Source organism: Phoxinus phoxinus (assembly GCF_949152265.1).
Source record: "Phoxinus phoxinus genome assembly, chromosome: 13".
NCBI lineage: Eukaryota > Metazoa > Chordata > Actinopteri > Cypriniformes > Leuciscidae > Phoxinus > Phoxinus phoxinus.
The window spans coordinates 19,926,350-19,951,547 of NC_136888.1; the positions used below are offsets into that span (position 1 = coordinate 19,926,350).

Sequence of the window (25,198 nt, forward strand, 5' to 3'; positions counted from 1 at the left end):
ATTAGCCACTCATTAATATTCATGAGGCGGGTTAACAATAAAAATGAAAATAGATAAAGTGGATAAATTAAACTTTTTTATGCATTTTACCCCGCTTCAAATCGATGGACTATAGGCCTATATGAATCGATCACTTAAATTTTGTAACATCAAACGGTAGCCTACTTTGTGAATTTTTTTTTTTTTTTTTTTGCGTGATGTCCTACATTTCAGTAAAGACCTTAATGTCCTCTAATTTTTTTTAACTCTTTGGATAGTGTATATAGCTTTAATTATATTAGACTGTTTAATTCAAGTGGGTAAATTCTGCCTTCACATGAATTAATAAATTAATATTATTCAAATATTCGATATGGTTTCCGATTTTTTCTAGAGGTCGGCTAAACCAAATGAAATACATTTCAAGACGCAAATGTTATTATTGTAATTAAGCAACTAGACAAATGTTTTGTTTAGATTTGACACGATTTCCTAATTAAATGTTTTGGTCAATATCCCAATAAGGTCTTTTAGTAAAATATTATAATTTAATTAGCTAGTTTAAATGCTTTTATAGTCTACCTTAATTTCATAAATGAAGCCCATTTCTTAATATATTTACCAACCAATTTCTAGGAAATGTTTAACTGTATTGTCAACACTTTTCTGGATATTTTAGGTCTTCTCGAAATTCTAAAGATTTATTTGGACGGTGCATGTTCTTGATGTCTTTAGTCAGCACGGGGTGGGGCTTTAAAGAGGTTCTGCCCGTGGACTGGATGTTACAGTTGTCAATCAAGCAGGGAATGCGCGGTGATTGGCTGGAGTGGGCGGATCTGCAGGTGTCCTACGCTCTTAGAGAGGCAGGGTTAGGAGAAGGTGATCAATCTCCATCCGTCTACATTAGCAATCACCTTAAACTAGTGACAGACACGAACGAGAAAGCCAAAGCAAATGAGTTTAATGTATTTGGTTTTAAACCCCGGGAACACACACTCAATAGGCTACAAGAAGTCCAGCTAAAAGCCAGACACGTGCGCCATATCAACATTGCTGCAGTTTTGAGGAGTTTTAGACGACATTTATTTGGTGAGGTTCCTCGGTCGATTTGGCTTTCTGAACACTTCCACTGGTGGATATTTTTTATCGTCTTGTCAGACTGCAAACATTGGGGAGAGGAGAAGGACGCAGGGTGCTGAAAAAGGTAATAACAAATGCGCCTTTTAATTTATTTCCTCCCTAATTTTAGTTCAACTCTTCACAAAACGGAACTAATACAAGTTTCAGTTAGTGTTAAAATGTCTTTTTTTTATGTTTGCACAACATTTGTTTTTATGATGTAGTATAGGCTACTATTTAGACAAATTTGGTTTTCTTGGAGTATAAAAAAAGTTTTCTATTTGTATTGACCTCTTCACTCTACCGACGTCAGTAGTTGTGTTTAAGTTACGCAGTAAACAGTCTGGTAATTGTCATAGTTGCTTCGAAGCAAACGTTTCAAAAAAATGAATTAAATCTAAAAAGTATCGACCCGTATGTTTGAATCGAACACGGGCATTTTTGCACAGATAAACCAACCTCCGCAGTAGGCTACAGCCTAAGCCAGCTCACTTGGAGAGTAATTGGAGAGGCGTGTTTTGTTTTTTTGTTAATTTATTTTGGTGATAAGGCCAAGAAATGAAGGTGTTTCCCCTGAGGTCTAATCTGCATTGTAATTGAGTTAATTTGCACGTAGATGTGTTCTTTCTAACCAGTCTTTACAGAGTAAAGAATAAGCAAGGAATAGATTGGAATACACAAAACTCTAAACGGCTCGGTTCTCTCAGCACGGGGCCCATCCACATTCATTTCCACTAGATAACCAGTCAGCTCCTATATTTGGTTAAAAATTGAATGACTAACAAAATTAGTACGACGCGTTAATATACGGTGGGCTATAGATATATCCTACGTTTTTTTTTTAAACGGTAGGCTACCAGACTGTGATGATAATATAGGCTACGATACGATTATAAATTTTCTAGAAGCAGCCTATCCCTGTTTTGTCCTAACTACCTATTTTGAAAGATGTAATGTTCAACAAAACAATTTTATATAATTAACAAACATTTTCTATTACGCTTTTCTTTTTTCTTTTTTTCTCACAAAGCTAAATTCAGTGTTACACTGAAGACCATGTTTATTAGGCCTGCAAGTTTTGTAATTATTTTGATAAAATGGCTACTTTTAAACCGCACAGATTTAGTCTTAAATGCCCTGTTAAAATAGGTCTGTAGCCGTATTTACATTTTTAAATCATTAGCCTACTTTTAAAAAAACGAATGTAAAATAAATGTAGCTAACTCTTACCAAATATTTAAATGCTTTTTGTATTTTATGTAGGAAATGTCAGAAAATTGGGAATATTTGTAACCATATTTCAGCTAAAACTCAGACATAGGCTATGTCTAAATTGTAGAAACATTTAGAAATGCAATTAAACTTTTAATTCACGTCAAGCATCCTGGTATCAGTTTTCAGCACTGTGACTGTACTATTTTTCGTTTTTAAATTCCTTATTAGTTGTAGGCTATATTATCATCATAATCGAAAAAGGTAGATACTTTTTCTGTATGATTTAAAACCAGGAAACCAAGTAGATTGTCACTTATTTATAGGCTACTTTACTTTCTCTAATAATTGTTCAGTTCTTATCGACTATTTAATTTACTTTGCATAGGCTACTTTTATTTCATTTTGAAACAAATGTTGTTAACCAGTTATTAATATTACAATCACATTTCAGTAACTTAAATCGGGTCCGTCCTTCGTCAAACTGCAACATCGGGGGAAATCGAACTATTGGCAAGATCTGGGGGGACCCGTGACTGCCTCTAGCATGATGTCATACCTCAAACAGCCCCCCTACGCCATGAACGGCCTGGGGCTGAGCGGCGCGGCCATGGACCTACTGCACCCGTCCGTCGGATACCCAGGTAGGCTACTTCAATAACACGGTTTACGTGTAGCCTGCGATGAACTGTGTTTACCACAGCAAGAATCACGTCTGTGGTTTTTGTCTTTAAAAAAAAAAAAGTTGTTTGAAACTGTTTTCATAAAGCTTTACTGAAATTCTTGACATTGTCTAAGCGCATTTTTCGATGTTTAAAAAGGTCTTTTTGGACCTAACATGCTCATTGTATTATTTAGCCTATATATGTATATATATATATATATATATATATATATATATATATATATATATATTATTAATATTATTAGGCTATGTATATAATATAGATATAGGACTATATACACGCACACACAACCCGCAAAACATCAAATAATTCAGAAGCGATTTAAGGTAGGCTAAGCTATAAATAGGCTACTTTATTTTCCGAAAATAGTCATTGAAAATGTCCTGAAGCTATGTCACATGTAAACTAAATCATAATATATTATTCTGTGTAGGCTACTCTTTTGACATGTTTTTTCTTCCCCCAGCGACGCCCAGGAAGCAGCGGCGGGAAAGAACGACATTTACGCGCTCACAGCTTGACATTCTCGAATCGCTCTTTGCCAAAACTCGTTATCCGGACATATTTATGAGAGAGGAGGTGGCACTGAAGATCAACCTTCCTGAGTCCAGAGTTCAGGTACATGAAACCAACCACTAATTGTTTTGGGGGGGAAATGGACTAAATGGTTCCTTTAGATTAGAAAAAACAATTGTTCCAAGTATGACAACTTTCCCAAAATATTCGTTAATGTGCTTTATGCTCAGCTGCTCCCCCTACTGATTTTTCTTAAAAGTTCGTAGTAGTTTGTAATAATGATTACAATTATTGCAATTATTATTATAGACTCCTAGTGTGTTTGGTTTTCAGTCTGATTGTACAGCTATTACAGAACTGGCAGATGATTTCTGCTCCTCTGTCTGTTTGATTTTTAGTATTTTGTTTGTTGAATTATGCAGCATGAAATAATTTTAATAAATTGCGTTTGAATAATTGGTAATCTTCAAACCAAAGTAGTGTTCAGTGCATTTGTTTGTGCATTTTGAATGTATATTCCTGCGCTGAGTAAATGTGGCCATATAGTCCAAATATATAAAGGGGTTTCCCAGATAACAGCTTAAAATGCTCACTCACTTTGATGTAAATACCAGTGATGAGGAAATGTTAAATTCCCACAGTCCGCTGTGGATTTTTCATACAAATAATGCTTTTTCTGAAGTGATCCGAGGCCTAAAGGAGCAACCCTCTGTCAATTTCCCAAGCAATTTTATTTGCTCTTAATAAGCACATGAAACAAAACGCTTTACACGGTCAGACCCTCCTTCCACTATTGAATTACCATCTCTGCGGAGAAACTCAATAGGCTGCTATCACCCAGTCGTCTACAAGCACTGAAATTAGATCCACACCGTAAAGCAGAAAGGCCCTGCATGCAAATTAAAGCCAGGAACTGCTAATAACTAGCTATTTTCCACTCTGATATTGCACAATGGCTCTCCAACATGTCCTTCAGCCATGCACGAAGGTCTCCATAATCATTTAATGGGGCTCTGTGTGCGTGTGTGTATTAGGCGTAATGGACTCTGTCCTGTCCTCTTCATGTGCATGTATTTTTAAAGGTTTTGTTCAAACAGTGTTTTTGTTTCCTCTCTCCGTCCTGCAGGTGTGGTTTAAGAATCGCCGTGCTAAATGTCGTCAGCAGCAGCAGAGTGGCAGCAGCACTAAAGCTCGGCCTGCAAAGAAGAAATCCTCGCCCACCCGGGAGAGCACAGGCTCCGAGAGCAGCGGCCAGTTCACCCCTCCGGCAGTCTCCAGTGCTGGCTCTTCCTCCTCCTCCTCTTCCTCCACCACCAATAACACGGGCATCAGTAGCACCTCTACCTCTATCAGTACTGTCTCCTCAATCTGGAGCCCTGCCATTTCCCCAGGCTCCGCACCCCCGTCCGTCTCCCTGCCGGAGCCCGTCGCTCCCTCAAACACCTCCTGCATGCAGCGCTCCGTCTCAGGCACGGCCGGCTCCTCCTACCCCATGCCCTACAACCAGACCACCGGCTACAGCCAGGGCTACCCGACTCCTTCCGGTTCTTACTTCAGTGGGGTGGACTGTGGCTCCTATCTGGCCCCCATGCACTCTCACCACCACCCTCACCAGCTCAGCCCCATGGCAGCTTCATCCATGTCCACGCACCCCCACCACCACATCAGTCAGTCCTCAGGACATCACCACCACCATCACCACCAGGCCTACAGTGGCACTGGCCTGGCCTTCAATTCTTCTGACTGCCTGGATTACAAGGAGCAAACGGCCTCCTCCTGGAAGCTCAACTTCAACACTACAGACTGTTTGGACTACAAAGACCAAGCATCCTGGAGGTTCCAAGTCTTGTGATCTGATTTTTTTTTTTAATGCCCTCCATTTTCACAATCTCTCTCTGTTTTAATAGTGTGCTGAGTTTAAGGAAAAAATATATACGGACTTTCAGATTTTAACAGAATAGTTAGGTGTTCGTCCCCCTCCCCCTCCCCCTTAGCGATAAGAAAGGGGAAAATGGCAAAGTTGTGGAATGAAATGAAAGCTAGTTTTCCCGTTTTTGTCACCGAAGAGACTTAATTACATTTACTCGACGAGCCAGAGTTCTGGTTCTGAAGTGTTTCGCCGAACTCGCGTCACTCTCCTGCCTGATCTGGATTACCGTTTTTCTACACGGGACACTGAACGCTCAGCGACCGTTTTACCTCCACCTCTCAAACCCTGTACAGCTGTTTCGTTTTCTAAATATGGTTATTTTTTAGGATGACAGATTCTAGTCAGCTTCACGGAGCTGAATTTTGTACATATGTATTTGGGTCAGTTACATTGACCATATTTAGTTGGTGTTACTGGATTTCAAATGGTTTAATAAGACTTTGAAACGACTTTATGTAAATCTTTTTCCCAAATAATCCAAAGATCAAGAATTGGCCGCTGGACTTATTTGATATACTGAAAACCAATTTTTGTTACCCTGAAAAAATAAATAGGATTTTATATTGATAACATCATGTGGGGGGGAAATTAAATTTTGAAAAAAAAAGAATCTTAATTATACGTTGGACATTTTTAGAGCGGGGGATATTTGGCTGTGATATTCCATTAGGTAAACTAGCATTTGAAGATTTGTTGCGGTGAAAGAGCACGGACATGATTAAAATTGTTGGATGCATTTAACAGCACTTGACTTAATTGCTCTAACCGAAAAAAAAAAAAAAATCATGTGGATGAAAAATGTGGTTAAAGAATTCCCAAATGCCAGTGAAATGCTGAATGTACTGCAAGCGCAGATCATTACATTCATGTCCGTAATAAAGATCAGTTAACAACCAGAATTTTTACTTGACTTCTGACTGGGGTATGTCCGATTTTAACACCCGAAATTTACTCTTTTTGCAAATGTTTTCAACTCTAAACGAACGAATAAATAAGTTAAAAAAAGTACAATTAACGCACCTCAATTTTATTTATTTCGTGAGATCCTGAATGCATTTTGGTTTTAGAACAACTTTTACATGGCCAATACAACTATATTTATTTTTCAACCAGTGACTTATATAGAGCTGAATGATTATCTGCACTGAACTTAATGCAATTCATTGATTTATTTCCATCGGACTATGAGGATTTTAAGGGCGTGAGTGAAAACCCGCATGTTACTGACTGCTTTTATTTGTCATGTGGAAAGGATTAAATTTTTGCTCCTCAATAAATCGGTTATTTGCCATGGGAATGGATGCTACAACTGAGTATGCAGTGGTGTAAAATTGATTAACTTAAAACCGTGGACTTTAACTAGGCCTATATTCAGTTGGGCTTTAGAAAACACACAGTCGTTTGAAGGTCTTTTTGTGCAAATTGTTATAAAGGCCACGGCACCGCAAAATTTCTTAAATATTTATTAACGCATTTGATCAGGTCGTAATTGAATGCGCTCGCGATAATTGCTTCCCAGCAGAATCTCCGCGCGCTCTGGAGCACAAGAGCGTTTCGCCAAAATAACCCGGAGCGATATCGCTTCTTCTGATTCGGTAATGACGTGGGTGGGTCTGGGTTAATGGGTCAAAAGCGGGAGGGAGGCAGCCGTCAGGCACCGGGCCATTAAAGAAATAGCTCGAGAATAACAAGGGCCTGGCAAACGCTGTTTAGATGAACGTGTTCGAACAGAAAAAGTTTCCTGTTGGTCGATTAAGCAGCGGATAGAAAGAATGTGCACAGGTTGTAAATTGTTTATATCTCTCAACACAGGAAGGCCTGCATTATTTTAAGTCCTAATTTATGACAAAGATCTGTTATATTTATTATAGCCCTATCACATTTTATGATGAATAAATGCGCATTGAAAGAGACCTCGACGTTTCAATGAATATCATGTTCTGTGTTGTTGTTGTTTTTTTCCAGAACAATTTCGTTAGTAGCATAGCTAATAATAAAATAACCCATTCGCACGACTTTAATCAGCTTCAGTGTTTTTGTGTGCTAATTATTGATGTGTTGACCTGGCAGCTGAATCAACACATTGTGCAGAAGAACATTACGCGTATTTGTTTTACTGTGCTCGCATTGAGACGCCACCGCAGCTCAGCGACACTACATAAACATGAATGGATTTGTAAGATTTGCATCAAACAAACATTTGCGTCCTGTCTTCCTGGGGAATAATTCGAGGAGCCCGGACACGCCTTCGCGTGGAGCACCTGCTTAAGCCCGAGGGGTGAGAGAGAGAAAACATTATAGGGCCTGTTCGTTCTAACACTTTCAACTGACGCTGGCATGATTCTGGAGAGGTCATTTCATGTCCATGAACTTCATAGAGTTGGTCACTATCTATTGATAAAACAAGATATATTCTTCCCCGATAAAATAAGCGAATTAGCCAAAATAAAGTTCCCGTCTTCAGACGATATATCGCCCTTACATAAACTTGTCAAGGCGAAACTAAAGATGATAACCGATAAGCTATAGGCCTATAAGGTCTGAATTTAATAACATCTAACGTCATTGGCCATTTAAGCGCACACATTCAAATAGCTACCACATTATCCAGTTTTCATTATTTTGAAATGGAATGATTTTTCAAAATGTAAAGCCTGGCTGGCACGTGAGTTTAACAGCCATCAAAGTGAACAACAAAGAAATGGTTAATAGGCTACATTATGCAAGCCGAGGTGAGAATTTGGGTAAAAACATGTAAGAGGGACGTATAGGTTTGCGCCTGAACTCTGTCTAATTTTACTTAAAGAATATAGCCTAAAGTTGATGACTCTCACTTCACGGTGATCTGAAATTTTGCTTACTGTCAACACAAACAGGCTGTGTTTTCACATACATTTCCGTTCTGAAAATTATCTCTGCTATCATTTTGTCATTTAGGCTACTCAACCAGAAGATATTGTTTAATCAGTTTCTACCTGGAAGGCATGTGCCTTTCACTGCCGATTGAGTAGGCCTACTACTAGCCTACCACAACTCAAATAGCCTACAATTCACTGAGAAAGCTTTATTTTTAGATTGCCCCTTGCAAGTATTTTTTCCCTTATTTATTAAACCGGTGTTAAATTGTTTAAACTAAACGAAATCGAATTATTGCAGCAAAAAGCCCAATCTGCTAACTTCCCTCGGTCAAGAATAGTTTGATGACCTGTCCTCAAAATGTGGAATTTTCTCAGCTCATGAGGCGGATAGGACGCTTCCATTACTGCTGTACGAAGCAATCCACTCTTGCCTTGCTGATATGCTCGTGTGTCCAAATGTCACCCGAGTGGGACGGCTCGTCCACAATTGGCACCATATTATTACATGTGAAAACTGTATAAGAGATTACCGACCAAAAGCATTAATGGGAAAACGGAAGTGTGATGAGCGAAGGGTTTGCTGAGATGGCGAGATGCTGACTCCAGGCCTCCAGGAGTTACAGAAACGCTGAGGGTGGGAAAACCACCAGAGGGATTTATTCCTACAGTATTGACGCTGAGGTCTTAGGAACAGATGACATTATGGCTGTCAGGATGGACACTTGCTGAGCTCATATATAACTTTATCATTAAATCAGTAACTGACCATACATAGCCTAGGCTACAGTTTAGGCTATAGCTACAGATTATAGCCCCTAAACTATAACTTTTTCTCGGCATTTTAAATAAAAAAGATATTTAGAACTGCGAAAGCTCATTTTTTTTCTAATCTGTTTTGCGAAAACACTTCTTGTTTAGCGTTTTAATTGTTTTTTATTCGTTTTTTTTTTGTATGTGGGGCCTTCAGAAATGTCTGCGCTGTGGGATAATATCTTCAGAATACTACAAAAAGTCTCGTTAAAAAGATGAAATTAATAAAATTTAAAATAAAATTTATTAGTGAATTTTTATATATATATATATATATATATATATATATATATATATATATATATATATATAATAAACGGTAAAATATTTGTCAATTTAAAGTCAGTGTGACGTAGCCTAAACAACAGGCAGGAAATCATTGTGTTGTCACGTGACAAAAATAAATATATATATATATAGCCTATATATAAAGGAGCGTCTCGAAGTCATTGTTTTTATTATCATCATCATCATTATTTTTAAGAATAAAGTATTCTGACCTTTTCAACAAAGTGGCATATTTTTTCATTGAGTCAAGCGGAGTAGGCTTAACACTAAAAATGACTTGATATGTTTTGCTGAAATAATATAAAATGTGACATTTGTACAAAAATTGCCTTGGTTAAAAATGATTTGAAAACTTTTTTGAAGATGTTATACACTCCCATATATGAGGGTGCAAGGTAAATAGTAACTACTTGGTATATATATATAAATATAAATTAAATGGATCATATTGATATTGAATGACTTTCCTTATGACAAAAATAAATATAAACACAAACCCCTGGCTTAAGCTTGTCCCAGACTAAAATGCATATTTTGAGCTGTTTTAATTGAAAGCAACTTGCACTGGCATATCTTAAAATACACCAGTGTCATTGTTGTCGAGTGATCTGTTATCACAAGTGACTGTGTCCAAGTTATGTATTTCAGAAATATACACATAGCCTACAAATCACACAGTTAGCAAACAATGTATTCATTTAAATAATGTAACAATTTAAGGCAGAAACAAATGTCTACTTTAATTGAACCAAGGCCCTATCCTGGCTTAATCTGTGAAACTGGGACATCGTGTTGTAAAATAATAGAGACCGGAATAGGATCTCTAATGTATATCTAATACTATTTTACCACTCAAGTGTTAGTTGACAAAACAGTGCAATCAGTGGTGACATAATTGATGTTAATGGCTCCAATTAAAACGGGAACAGTTAATTAACTCTTAATTGAGGTGAGAACATTTTGTCAAGTTCATTTTTCTCCTATCAAGTGACCAGACTGTGACATCACCTCGCCGTCTGAAAGATGGCACTCAGGTGAACCGCGAGGCCTTCCTCGGGCTGTTGATCCAACAGGGAGCGTGAGGACTGAAAACCAGTTTGCCCTCTGCTTACACAACCATTCAGCACATGAACACTAACAGTGAAGGGCTGTTTGTTTGTGCAGATTTGTTCAATATCTGGTGTATGACAGCTGGTTGAATTAGATGTAAAGACCTCTGATGAACTGTGCAGAGCCAGGCCCTTGATGCTCATAAAAACATCTGCACTGGTACATTCTAAAACATTAGAGAAAAAAATTCTAATTATTAATATTAAAAGAGAATATTATAAGTGTGAATTGAATGACCTAATGGATAAGACTGATGTAATACTGCAAAATACACAAACATGATCAAAACATCTAAGCTCCTTTATCATTGCTCATTAAAAAAAGCAAACAAAGATTCTGGATGTTGTAAAAGAAACTCATCGTCTATCAAACCCAATGATGTGCCAATCAAATTTCAGCATTTTGCCAGAAAGACTGTTAGATCCAAAACATTTTCTTAGTTTGACTCGACACAGGATTACAAGGTTGTCATTTACAGAAAAACTGTGATCTCAAATAATCCTGTGTGATTATAAGTTTTAAGCTTAAGTCTGAGCTGTTGAAAATGGTTCCTGGCACACAATCAGTGACTGGAGGCCAGACTTATTAAAAATCAACAATATGAATCTAATTCAAAGACAGATGCCTCTTGAAAACTACTCAATCAGTTGTCGGATCAATCATCATAATTGCTGATTGTTTTAATGCACAAATCAAGGGCAATGTATACATTACAATAGATAATATGCAATGCAATGTTTTAAAATATGCTTAAAAATGATACGGTGACAACAGGGCTGATTTGTCCTTAAACCGTGCAAAGAATAGGCAACAGACAGACATAAAAACAGAGGTGGCAACACAAAAGCTTCCTCTCCTGACCCTTCCTCCATTTCCAGCATAAATTCATATTTATATATCTTGTACATATACTTTAAAAAAAAGAAAATCCTCTTAGAATGCAGAGTAAATAGATTACGATACAGTGAGGGATTATGGACGGCTGGGTGCTGTCAGATTAAGTTCGGAGAGCAGGTCGGCGACAGTTCTGACACGGCCGCTGTATGAAGACTGTGGGGGGAAACGGCAGCCTCCTCTTTAGAGACGCGCGGCGTATCCCCTCTGCATTTCTTCTGCATGTAATCTCATACACCAAACAGGTGGAGAATTAAACCCAGCCCACAAGCCGCACCACTGATCCTGTGATCAAGAACAGGGATACTAGTGTGGCCTCTGTGCCACCATGCTCAAAGAAAGTCAAGTGTTACTAAAATAAAAAAAAGCGGTTTGCACAGACCCTCAAACATCCATTCTGATAATGTGATAGTGACTGGCACGAGCCAGAATGGTTAGGGAGTATATGTAACAGAACAAGAAATAACCATGGAAAATATGTTTAAATTGTGTTTTTATATATATATACTCAACAAGGCTGTACAGTACTGGCCATAAACAGGATCTTAAGACCCCTTTTCCAAGAAATTATTTAACAAATACTGTGCAAGCTATAAAAGTAATTAAAACAGAATCAAAAGAATTGCAAAAATATGTTTTATTTGAAAGTAGTTTTAGAGGTTAAGCACATTTAATTAGTTAAACAATTTTTTTATTGTTAAAAAAAATATTAATAGCATTGATTGTACTAATTTAGACTAAACCAAAATGAATAACTTTCAGTTTCCCCTCCTCAGGCACCTATAAGTCACAAAATAAGAATATAATCATTACAAGTATCAGCATTAACCGCAGTAATATCAATTATTACAAATATTTATATTAAGAAATAGATCATATTTTGTCAACATTCATCAGATATAGGACTGTAAATAATGCTCAGAGAAAAAGTTGTATCACAGTGCATCATCAAAGATAAGAAATATACAATAATACGATCAAAATTTAAAACAATACCTGTGTGTTCCGGTCAACAAGGGTGATTTCTAAAGAGAGAGAAAAAAATCAAACTTAAGAAAAATAATACTCACATACAAGTGTTACATGTGAAGTGAGCATCACATTAAAGTCTTAAAAAAGTTGTACGACACGTCGGCTTGAGTGTCGCAGCAGTCACACCTGAATCAGGTGATCAGCCCGAGCACCAATCACTCAGTAACACAGTAAGAGCACGGTACGAGTGGGCGGAAGTGTTGAGTTCAAGCATCCTCTGCGGCTCAACTGGAGGAGGGTTTCTCCATGCTAAATTATCACTGTGCCATTAGCATTCAGGATTATGCATGTATTAAAATTCTGATGTAAATGTCTGTAATAGCCTACAGTCTGTACTGTCCAATAAATATGTATGGGAAAAAAAAAGTTTAATTATTCTGTGGACAGAAAAGAATAAAACATTCATGTTTTAGGATGATTAGCTAAGTACAATACAAGCAGAAAAAAAGGCAGTCAACTTGAACCTATTTTTGAGAGGGCAAAACAGAGGAGAAGATATCACTCTCAGGGCATTAATGAAGGAATTATCTGTGGCAGTAGAGCTCTGTGTGAAACACACAGTCACTAGATAAATTATGCCAATAAAGCTGAAAAACAAGCTGTACGCCTTCATCCAAATACTGAGAACAATGTACTCATTCAACCCTGTTACTGTTGTATCTACTTTGAGAGCAGTATTTACTTAAACGGAGCTGCATTCAAAAGAACACACCTGTGTGTTTCAAAGGCCAGGTGCGATGACTGGTCAGGGTGTTAGAGAGGTCATCCACAGCCTCAGAAGTCGACGTTTCTGGAGCCCTATTCCTGTGGAATCAAGTTTATCATATATGACTAAAAATATGAGTAAAGAAATACTATCAGACTAATAGTGAATGCTGTATGGAAATATTCTAGTCTTCTGCATTCAGAGAAATGTTACTATCCTGTTCAGTGTACATTCACAGCAGACAGGCCTGGATCTCTTTCACACACACACACAGCATCAAGTCAACACAGAGCGGCTATGTGTGGGAGTCAGGCCTTTCCCAGGGATTCATGGGTATTCCAAAAAACACGAACCGCCGCCACCGTACGCCGTGCCGTCAAATCCAGCAAGCGTGTAAGACAGCGTGAATGTTATCAGTCGTATTGTGGGCTGTGCGATTTGGGTTTTTCTGCGGCGACTGGCGATGGAGATGGGGTCCAATTTCTGTGGTTTTTCTATTTCCTTTAGTGATGCACGCCGCTTACAAGGAATCGAGGGAGGAGGAGAAAAAGAGGCCTACGGGGCGCAGCCCACACCATACAAACAAGCGAACAAACACATACACATCGCTACACATGTACAGATGCACTCAGATGCAAAAAGTGTCACGAGTCCAAGAGCTGGAGTGTGTCTCTCTGAGTGTGTATGTGTGTGTGTGTGTGTGAGAGTATAAAAGGATACATTAACAGATGTGTGTCAGACTCGGGATGTTTTCCAGATATCCGCATCTTTGCCTCTCTCCCTGCACAGGGCTGGATTTAGTACAAGCGACGGTGATGCCACCAAGTCATTGTACTCCTTCTCTCGCTCACTCTCCCCATCTTTTTTTCTTTGCCAGCACAACGCAGGCATGAGGCTCGAATCAGTGTCTCTAAGCCTTATTGGCTCAGCATAAAGAACAATAAAACTTCATCGGAGACCAGATTAGTCTGGTTAAATAGAATTTAAAAAACTCCAAAAAAACAAACATAAAAAGGGAAAAATGAGAAGAGGATTTCCTCTCTCTCTTGACTGCTATTTATCTGGGTGGGAGCATCTCCCTCTGATGTCTTGCATCCGGCCGTGCAGCAGTGCAGGCCTGTAAACTGAGATTCAGGCTGCCAAATTACCCCAAACTCCTTATTTTATGTTTTAAAAACCCTTTAATCCCACCCCATCCTCTTTGGGCCGTCCACTCGTAACTGGCTGACGGGAGAGGGAGGATTTAAAGGAGATCGAGGGAGCTTAAGTGGGACAGAAAGAAAGAGAGTTAGCACAGAGTCAATGGTCCCTCCGTCAGCAGCAATGGAAGCAGAGAGAGGATAAGACAATAGGACAATCCTCATGTAACACACACACACACACACACACACATCCACTCTACACCCCTATTGTGATGCTCCAGGCCAAACTTGGGTGAAGTACACACACTAGAAGAGTTAGAATGGGTGTTTGCTTAAAATATCTCTCGCAGTGGCGAGCGGTGACTTCTTTAACGGTATGCTGGGTGGCACGTTATGTCAATAAGAAATAAGCATATACTAGCGATTAAAAAACCCGGATAGATAGAGTATGTCTACTAACAGTATGTCTGTCTTTAATACTAAGTTTTTGAAAAAAATTATTTCCCTTTGGAGAAAATGAAATACTGTGAAAATAGTTTCAGTTATGACTTTTTTGTTCTTTTGATTTAGTCTAGTTAGTTTTGAATCAAATACAATGTGATTTTCGTTGGTCGAGATCTGGCAGCAAAAAGCACATTTTTTCCGCTTGGGCGAGTGATTCGCGAACAGCTCACATGAAATCCCCCATTTGCCAGAAAACCAATGAGAACGCAGGACAACGATGACGATACATAACAAGAGAGCGTAGGCGCCAAAGCTGTTGTGGATACGCTTACCCGAAACACACCAAACTAGCAGATTCAAAGAAAATTACCATTGTTTGGCAAATAAACAAATGGCAGACAGTTACATACATATTAAAACATTTTATCATGTAAGCTTTATGGTACACCTCAAACAAAAGGAACTTATAGTAATTTATAGTGTTAATATAAATGAGCGAGTCCACATATGGCTTGGGTAAGTTTAAAGGGATAGTTCACAAAATACAAATACTGTCATTATTTACTCCCCTCATGTTTTTCCAAAGCTATATGCTGTTGTTTTTTCCTTTGAACATAAAAGGATATTTGAAGAAGCTTCACATAATTATTTTACATTTAATTACTACTTCTATCAAGCTACAAAAGAGACAAAAATCCCCCATAAAAGTACTTCATAAAACAATATTCACTATATTATTCAAAGTCTTGTGAAGCCATATAGCAATAGATTTCTTTGTTAGAATAAGTTATTTTTTAATGAACTGGTTGATTCAAAACACAAATCGAACTGAATGATTCATTCTTAGTCGGTTCTCAGGTTCAGTTCACTGAGTCAATGCTCCGGTCAGGGTGGTTTTCAGTATTATTATGAAATAGTGTCTAACAGTACATTTCATAAAGTGTATGGCTTCACAACTCTTGCTATGCATCACAAGAGTTGTATGGACTACTTTTATGAAGATTATTTGCCGAATTTTGTGTTCAACAGAAATAAATAACAGCATAAAGATGGGAATGACATGAGGGCAAGTAAGTAATATTATTTTCACTTTTGGGTGAACTTTCCCTTTAAGAAATGCACTCAAATTACACTGCTACAGCACCAGTTTAAGGCATTTCAAGAAACGCAATTACTAATGTATCAGCTAACAATTGAATCTAGACTTATTAATTTAAAACACTCACACACACACACCTTGATGCAGTGCTCCAGCGTTTGGGGTCGTGAACATGTCTGTCGCTGCTGGTTGGTGGGAGCTTGACTCCACTCTGCCCTCCGTATGCTGACTGACACTCATCTGAAATCACACACAACATCCCACCATGCCCCGAGGAAAACAGTTTAACATGAAGAATCTTTGAAATGTAGAAGCTCTTCTATGAAATAGAGAGAGAGAGAGAGACAGAACATGACATATAGTGTAAAACATGGGCGTCTAGTACATGAGTCTCCCAGACAGAGACAGTGAAGGTTACATATTACAAGAGACACTAAGTGAGACTTGATCTCAGGGAACACCCTACAGCACAGCAGTGTGTGCGTCTGTGTCTCATGAGCTATAAGATGATCCCTCTCATACGCTCTTCTCAGAGTCCTCCTTTACAATTGCCTCTCTCACCAAATCAACACACTCCTCAATGAGATAGTGGACACTGATCCTCTTCTGTGACAACAAAGCAACGGTGGAAGAATGGAAAGACAGACAGACAGACAGACAGACAAGGTAGGGAGTTCAAGAATATAAAAAATGCAAGGAAAATAACATTATTAGGGCTGTTATTTTAATGCATTCATTGAGTGAATAAGAAAATGACAATGAAAATTCTGCAATTTAATCTTGATTCCTGACCATCGATGTAAAAGAGCTGTTCTGACACGACAACCTACAAGCCTCATTACCACATGAATTTCTATAACAGTAGTGATTGATTTATATTATATAAATACATTCATATCAATTAAAAATGAATCATCTCTATATATACACACACTACCGTTCAAATGTTTGGGGTCATGCTAGGTATGGTTCTTTTTATGATAAATTGCCATTTTTCATATTTTTCAACATATCTTCAGTCCCTTCAAATTTTGACTGTTGACTGAATTCCTTTGAATTATCACCATTCCTCCCCCAAAAGTCCCCCCCCCCCTTTCTTCTGTTGTTTTCTTTGTTGTAATAGTAAAACAAAAAAAAACAAAAAACAAAAGGGGGGTGTCAAGATTTTTATAATTAAATTAATCAAAGTGATAGAAATTGTATTTGTAATGTAACAAAATATGTCTATTTCAATTAAATGCTGTCCTTTTAAACTTCTGGGGGAAGAAAAATGTAAAATCAGTTTCAACAAAAATATTAAACAGCAACTGTTTTCAACACGGACAATAATAATACATGTTACTTGAGCATATTAAAGCATATTATATCAGCATATTAGACTGATTTCTGAAGAATCATTGTATATATATATATATATTACTGATTGCTGTAGATTTTAAATCCACTTTTAATATGAATATGGTACGAGGATATGCTGGAATATGGTGGAATATGGTTCAACCAACCGATGTGGTTTCAATTTCATGTACAATATGTACTTTTCAAATACAGCCATACTGATGCATAGCTAACACAATTGCTGCATGCCTGCATTTATCCAAACTTTTTTTTGGTTCTGAGACTTCCACAGAACATATGTAAATGTTTTAATATTTAGACCTCTTCTATTATTGATCGCTATTAGGATGTGAAGACAGTTTCAACCCGTATAACAAAAAGTGTTTATGAAAAACATTGCCTAGCCTACCTTTAACTTTACAAGCATTTCACCATATTATTGGATGAAACGGTCGTCATATCATATACACAGAAACTCAAAGGTCTTCACGACAACACGTCAAAATAAAAGTTTGGTTTAACTTGAAGAAATTATAACAAATATATTACTATTGCAGAGTAGAGGAATATTTGCAGAATATTACACAAGTTTTCATACATGTTTTAATTTAAACCGTAAACTTGGCAAAAAAAACAAAAAGAATCATTACCATTTTAATTTAATTACATTTTAAAAAGATAAACTAAGTTGTTAAATTGATTTGATAACCACCATTGTTTAAATTAAATAAGTATTTGACCATACAATGTTTTTATGAACTCCAGACAGTACAATACAGATTTTCAGATTATACTGCCCAGCACTAATTTGTGGATATTTAGTGCATCATGTAATTGATTTGATTACATATTTTAATAGATTGGCACAGTCCTATCTATTACGTATATTGGTTTAAGAGACTAGGCAGCACAGCAAAATAGTCAATAATCACCCAGAAGCAGCTACAACAGAACAATACCCTTAAAGCTGTTTGACACTTTGTTTTATTTATGAGAACGACCATATAATGTGTGAATACTAAGTAACTTTTGAATTTCTAGTGTGTGTGCGTATGTCCTTTAGAGTCATGGTTGGCTGACAGTGTGAGACGTTTGCTTCAGGCTGGCCAAATATAAACAAGACACCTTGTCTTTTTAATGCACAGCACAAAGCAGAATCCTACCGCTCTCATTCCCTATTTATGATCCTCCACGCTGCCCAACAGAATTTCCTGTAAATATTCCTCTATTCCTCAATAATCCCTGCATACAAACACACACAGGCAATATCAGCACCTGAAAGAAGCTATTGACCCGAAAACCTACACAGAGTTGACTGAAAAGAAAGAAAGAGAGAGAAAGAGAGAGAGAGTATCTTGCACTATAAAAAAAACACAAGCAATGACTTCTAATTGTAACATTTTAACTATTAACAGCGGTAAAATGCCCTCAAACTGACTATTTTGCCCATCTGTTCATTTCACATTCACGCTCTTAAGCACTTCCTTCCAAGGCTAAGGTCTGCTCGGGGTGAGAGAGCAGGGAAATCATCAAGGACATAATTAAGAGGCTTATGGGCAGACAGGGTGGGAAACACACACACACCCTCAAGTTTTCACCCCCTTATTAGACGCTAAACACCTCCCTTGTCTCTTCTGTACACCTGTTAGCTGAACTACTTCTGTCCGTCCCTCATCTCCCACTTGCTTTTCCTTTCTTTCTATGCCCTTTCTCCTTTTAATGTCTGCCCATCCTGTTGGCCTATGAAATATGTGTTGAACATCGCTGAAGAGCAGCACGTAGGACGTCCTCATCAGGTCAGTAGAAAACAGAATATTAGAGCTGAGGTCAATGCACTTTAAACCCGTCCTATGCAGCCAAACAACAACGTGAACAAATCAAACTCTCCTCTATATCTGCGCACAGTGTTAAAAAAACTTAAATAAGTAAAATATAATTACATAAGCGATTAAACATTATGAAACCTAATGGCTTTTTTAATTTCCCAGTGGTGCCACGGCCAGGGTCACATGTGTCTTACGTCATATCATTAAAAAGACAATGAAATGAACAGTGTACATGTTTTGAACTCAGAGCTAGAAAACAACATGCCACATGCAACAGCTGCAAATTATGAATTTTTAAGATAAAAGATTTTTCAGTCTCAAAATAATCTCACCCATCCCAGCTTAAAATGTGTGTTCAAACAATGAAAGACAATGGGAGTGGTCAGGAAACCTGTTTGAAAACAGTTCATCTTTAAATAATTGTACCTTTCTGCTTCTTTTTTCTAAACGAGTAAATGAAAACATGCAGATAATTAGTGTTTTTGAGTGATCATTTGCTCTCACAAAACATTATTAATACACCACTAGGAGATTTGGGATCATTTTTATTGTAACTAACATTATGTGAATAATTCTCTCACCTGGTACCGATGTTTGTGCCTCTGCGTCTATTTCATTAGCCTTCTTCTTGGCTACAGCGGCTAACACCACCTCACCCTTATCTGCTGCCACGTAATGGAGGTCCTTTGAAGGTAAAGCAGAACAGCAGAGCAATCTAAAATTAATCTCAGCTCACATGACAATACTTCAGTTTTTTCCGTTTTTCATTTTTGCGCTCTACTCGAAGAGAGAGAAGCAGCGAATAGAGGCTGCGGGAGAAAGAGAGAGAGAGAATAGATTAAATAACCTGTTTGAAGTTTCAGAGGGGGGGGAAAACAGATAAAAGTATCAAACTTTCAAAAATCAGTCTTGCTCATTTGTTCAGTCGCCTTTATGTTGTCCTCCCTCCTTTTCTCTTTCTCCCTGAACTCTGACCGGACGCAATCATACTGGTTTCAAAAAGCACAAAGATGTGGAAAAAAGGCATGTGTCATCTTTTAAAAAGCAGGAGCGATGCTCTTCATGTCAGAATAGAGTTTAAACTATTGTCATTACGTGCAGGTGGGTGTGTGACGCACACACATTCACACACTCGCTCTTGCTCTTTCTCTCTCTTAAATATGAGCCCTCTCATCCCAGAGAATAGACTATAATATATCTATTATACAGCCTCATGCAGTCAGGAGACCTCCATTAACCCACAAACATGTTTTTAAATGTCACACCATTAGTCCCACCAAAATGGATGCTGGATTGAGACTAACAACAAAGATAAAGCACATCTGACTGCTCAGAGAAAGTCTGTGTGAACAATGACACTAGATGTGCTTCACTGACCACAGAAATCTTTGGTGAATTCAAATAAAAGTCTTTAAAAACTATCATATATGTCAAACAAGCAATAAACTAAAGAAAGAGAGGCCTACCAACACAGTGGTAAATTCACTATAGAATGCTTATTTGGTGCTTTCACAAAACGGGGCAACGGCATATATGATAAAATATTTAGTTTAGTAATATTTTATTATAAATGTTTTTAGTTAGTATTAATTAAAAATAACAACCACAATAAACAATACCTTTGCCAAGCAATAGTTCATTTATCAGTTATAGGAGAATAATAACTCTAATTAAACTTAAATATAAAATACAATTAATAAGTAAAATTAAATAATTTAATTAAATAAAATAAAAACTTGCAAACTGGCATGTTTGGTCATATTTTTTTAACTTATTCTAACCCGCCAATTAAATTTAAGAGCTAGAGCTATCTAAAATGAACCTGATATAGTATGTATATCTTCAGTATAGTTCAAAAAATGTGGTATAAAACATTCTCAGTCAACAGAATATCCTTATGTATCTGTAGAGAAGATCCTCAGATGTTTGGACATGCTGGAAGAACTTATAATAATGTAATTGACAGACTATATTTGACCATCTTGGAGGGGCCCATTCATGGGTAAATTAAAGTGAAAGTTGTGAGAGAAGCTCAGTGCTGACTCTGATACTAATAAGATCCTCTCTCTGTCTGTCCGTTTAAACGCTAAACCCATCCTTCCGCTTCAGGGACATCAGTCAGAGCTGCGGCAAGATGCAGGGAGGGTGAATACAGCACAGTCAGACCTGCAGAGCACTAATGCCTGTTTTGTCAACCAGTCTCTCCAAGTCTGATCAAATGAGGGGGGTTGGGGAGTTTTTCAGAGTGACTTATAAACATCAAACAGGACTTGGTTTAGCTCTTCACAGGCTCAGGGATGAGAGTCAATAACCTCACGATCTTAAAAAAAAAAAAGACGACAAATTACTTTTTAATATTGAGTTTATTTAGATTAAACCTCACTATCGATTCCCTTACAATTGATTAAACATTACACACGTAACTCATTATGCTAAATGTTTGTGATTGTTTTTTTATATTTTAGTTTTATTTTTGAATGTAGTCAACTGCAAACTCAGCAACGGCTTACTCAATTGTCAATTCACTGAATCTGATTCAAACCGCTAACTAACATGCGAGTTTGAGACTGTTTTATGCATTTTTTTGAGTAACTCAGCTATCACGGTTAAGTTTTCCTTCGATTTTAAATCATTATTAGGATTTATTACATTTTAGTCACAGTCTGGAGCCCTGAATCAGCTACAGGCATGAACTTTCAGTGGCTGTGTATTTTCAGAATGCCCACATTTCCATAAGCACATTTACAAGAGGAAAAATCAGATGCAACAATAGAGATAGAGAGAGCATTCTAAGGGCATCGTGTTTTCGGTAAAGACGGAGAATTGACAGGGAAAACGAAAGGGTGGATATTAGCAATGCATCTGAAGACCTTTATTTCAGCTTAGCAGAACATAATGCTTTCTGAGCCAGAAAGAGAGATTGATCGGAAACGAACGGAAGGCCAGGAAACAGAGAGACAGACGGAGAAAAAGCGAGTGAATCCAGACTTCTAAGAGGGATGACAATAATTCTGTACATAAATCAGATATTATACCTCTTATTCACCACAGCTTACACAGGACACAGGATCTGGTCTAATCTTATTTATTTAAGAGCTTTAAGAGCTCAAACACGGATAAACGGCCTTTTAGTGTTATTTTTGACTGGAGAGGCATATGGAGACAGGATAAACAGCTGGTCCAGCGATGAAGCTTGATATTCGCTCGACGTCAGAAAAGAGTTTAAAATTAACATGGACCAGTGGAGCAGAGCGTGAGAGAGGGAGAAAGAACCGTTACATGCACAATTGCGCATTTACGCTCACACACACACAAGTGCGAAGACAATTCAGGAGGATCACACCTGTAATCCACGTGAGTGTTTGAGGAAGGTGTTTATCAGATACGAGAGGGTCTTACAGAGTTCATTATCCATCTCGACACAGAAACCAGCCAATATCAGCTCAGTGCCGCACGTCATGTCTAATCGTTGATATGAACACGACCCCCTCCGATCCAGCAAACACGCGCACATGCATACGCCCCATTAACCAACAAAGCAAGCATACGATCACAATTATGATCTAATTAATTAATCGGCAGATCAAAAAAAAAGAGCGAGGAATGAGTAAAGTCAGCGAAATACAGCTAAATGAATTAGTGCAGACACTATCAGGTTCACATCACAGGATAATTACAAGTATAGAATGTAACAATTATGCAAAACACTCCAGTGAATGAGTGGAGGGGCAACCCTGCCCTCCCTCTCCCTTCCTCTCTACCCCTTTGGGTGACTCCGACCCCTCCAATTTCTTCCGACACCAAAGTGCTTCACTTCACAAAAGGCTTCTTACAAAAGAAAAGAAAGAGAAATTCTTTCGGTGCTCCATTGTTGGTTCGGAGACAATGGAGACTCGAGCCCGACTCATACTGGGGGCTCTTACGTGGGGCTCCGTCCGTTTTGTTTCAGCTGACCTCTGTGACACAGAGGGGACCAGATCAGATGGAGCAAGGACCCCCGCTCGTTCTCTGCCTTTCTCTTTCTTTCTTTCTCTCCCTCTCTCCTGCGGTTGGTTTAATTTAACTTCTGTGGCTAATTAGTCAAGAGCCAAAACCGTGGGGTGAAACGCCACTGCCTTTAGCTCCCTCTCACTCTCTCTCCGTTTCTCTGCCTTTAGCTCGCTCGCTCTCACTTCTCTTTGTTGATTCAGAAGGACTGATATTCATGGGCCATTCATAATTTGCCACTTGCGTCTCTCTCATCCTTTCTCTTTTTCGTTTTCCCAGTGCATGTCCCAAGAATAACAGATCCAGGTTTCTCTCTCCCTCCCTCCCTCCTTCTCTTCTCTGCCCTTTCAGGCTTGTGTGGCTCGAGCTCCACCTTTTCAATTGGGGCCCTCAGCAGCAGCACTTAGTGGGGAATGAATTGGAACGAGTGCGATCAGCGTGAAAGAAGGAGGGAGAGAGAGGAACTGCAAGAAAAAAGGACAGAGAGAAAGAGAGAGACAGCGGCCGGTGTGAACGCTAATAGGGAAGGTGTCACTCGGGCATGGAGAGAGGAGGCCTAGAAAAGGGGTCACACACACAGGACCATTTAAAGGAGTGAGAAACGAGAGGGAGAGAAAAGATAGTGTACCAGCCACGAGAGCTGTGAAAGACAGACTCCCTCGCTCTTTTTCTTCCGCACCCCCTCCCTCTCTCTCTCTTAGCAACTGTTGCTCTCTGGAGTCTCTGGGATTCGTGTTATGGTAGGAGAGAGGGGACATGACATGGCCAGGGGCCTCAATCCCAAACTGCACCTGCCCTGAGCCTCTCAGTCTCAAAGCTCTCTGCATGTGTAACCCCACCTATAACTACACTGTTATCATGGGCAATTGCAACACATTTTAAAGTTCATTTTGAAACAGATTTTTCTTTTATACCTCGGTCACAATGATCAATTAATTCATAATTTTATTAATAATAATCACAGATTGATACGTTTTCTTGAAAAGTCTATTAGCTTAGTTAAATTAATTCAGTTGTGCTTTCTGCCTGCAGATTACCAGTCAGTTTTGAACATTTTCATACAGTAAGTACTAAATGTTCAAAGGTTTGGGGGCATTAGGATTTTTGAAAATGTTTTATACTCAACAAGGCTGCATTCACTTGATCAACAAAAACAACAATAAAAACAGTTATATTTTTAAATATTATTGCCGTTTAAAATAACTGTTTTCTTTCTGAATATATTTAGAATGTAATTTATTCCTGTGATGGCGAAGCTCAATTTTCAGCATCATTATTACTCCAGTATTCAGTGTCACATGATCCTTCAGAAATCATTATAATATGCTGATTTTGGGCTAAAGAATAATTTCTTATTATTAATATTGAAAACAGTTGTGATGCTCAAAATTTTGTAAAAACAGTGATGCATTTTTTTCAAGATTCTTTGATGAATAGAAAGAACATTGTAACATTATAATGTCTTTACTGTTTAATGTGTTAAATTGAATGTGTTCTAGCTAAATCAAAGTATCAATTTCTTCACTGAACCTTTTGAATGTGTATATTTTGTTACAAATTTGTTCCATTAAAAATTCGCACTTGGACACTTAAGTCACAATTATAATGATGAGCTCCAAAATATAAAATGTTTATTTTTTTAACCAAGGTAATTTTATTGAGATAGGTCTCATCAAGCTCACAGAGTCTTAACAAATGTACATGATCCACTAACATCTGAAAATCAGAAAGTGTCCAAATACTTTGTCTTCATTTAGAACAGTGTATCTACAGTTTTACAATGCAGCAGTGTTCATTTTTACAGCCATTTTTGATTTAGTCTTAGTCTTCATCTTCAGACGAAAATGTTTATTGGTCTTAGTCACATTTTAGTCATTTTGTCTTTCATAGTTTTAGTCTAGTTTTAGTTGACGAAAAGTCATTGCAATTTGTCAACTTTTAGTCATTACTTTAAGTTAAACTGCAGTTACCGAAATTAAAAATACTTGGTCTGATTTATGGTTGTCTAATGCAGGGTTTCCCAATCTGGGGTTTGTGAGGGAACGGCAGGTGCTGATGAAAATCTAATATTTAAAACAATCATAAAAACATACAATTAAAATGAATAAATCATTTTTTAAATAAAACAAAAGATAAAATATTTTGTTTGTTTACCTGCATTTAATGTCACCATTAACTAACATAAGAGAAGCGGGAACATTTTATTATTTAAATATTATATT

At 37.8% G+C, this 25,198-nt stretch overlaps 2 protein-coding genes across 15 annotated transcripts in view; one reads left to right on the plus strand and one right to left on the minus strand.

The window, feature by feature from the left end:
• Window positions 1–760: 760 nt before the first annotated feature.
• On the plus strand, window positions 761–7,460 carry otx1 (orthodenticle homeobox 1). 2 transcript variants are annotated; one of them, XM_079634081.1, is made up of 4 exons: window positions 761–1,183; window positions 2,765–2,954; window positions 3,463–3,614; window positions 4,639–7,460. In XM_079634081.1, exons 2-4 carry the CDS (start codon window positions 2,858–2,860, stop codon window positions 5,362–5,364), a joined length of 975 nt encoding a protein of 324 aa, XP_079490207.1. In that variant the 5' UTR covers window positions 761–1,183; window positions 2,765–2,857; the 3' UTR covers window positions 5,365–7,460. The 2 variants fall into 2 exon arrangements, with proteins under 2 accessions (XP_079490207.1, XP_079490208.1); XM_079634082.1 differs by lacking the exon at window positions 761–1,183 and adding an exon at window positions 1,671–1,908 and having other exon boundaries at window positions 4,639–6,741.
• A 4,425-nt stretch (window positions 7,461–11,885) lies between these two features.
• The window catches only part of wdpcp (WD repeat containing planar cell polarity effector), a 101,028-nt gene continuing 87,715 nt past the window's right edge, over window positions 11,886–25,198 (minus strand). For 11 of the 13 annotated variants that reach the window (XM_079633828.1, XM_079633831.1, XM_079633832.1 and 8 more), the window contains 5 exons: window positions 19,571–19,673; window positions 15,963–16,065; window positions 13,147–13,238; window positions 12,399–12,427; window positions 11,886–12,182 (listed from right to left, as the gene is read on the minus strand). In XM_079633828.1, the coding sequence (XP_079489954.1) occupies window positions 12,135–12,182; window positions 12,399–12,427; window positions 13,147–13,238; window positions 15,963–16,065; window positions 19,571–19,673 (375 nt within the window). In that variant the 3' untranslated portion in view covers window positions 11,886–12,134. Of the gene's footprint in view, window positions 12,183–12,396; window positions 12,428–13,146; window positions 13,239–15,952; window positions 16,066–19,570; window positions 19,674–25,198 lie in introns of those variants that run through there. The other 2 variants (XR_013800106.1, XR_013800107.1) reach the window with 2 other exon arrangements.

Coding starts and splice junctions, on each gene's coding strand:
- otx1 (XM_079634081.1), top strand. CDS start 2,858: ATGATGTCATACCTCAAACAGCCCCCCTACGCCATGAACGGCCTGGGG. Junction 2,955..3,462: donor CCCGTCCGTCGGATACCCAG/GTAGGCTACTTC, acceptor TTCTTCCCCCAG/CGACGCCCAGGAAGCAGCGG. Junction 3,615..4,638: donor TTCCTGAGTCCAGAGTTCAG/GTACATGAAACC, acceptor TCCGTCCTGCAG/GTGTGGTTTAAGAATCGCCG.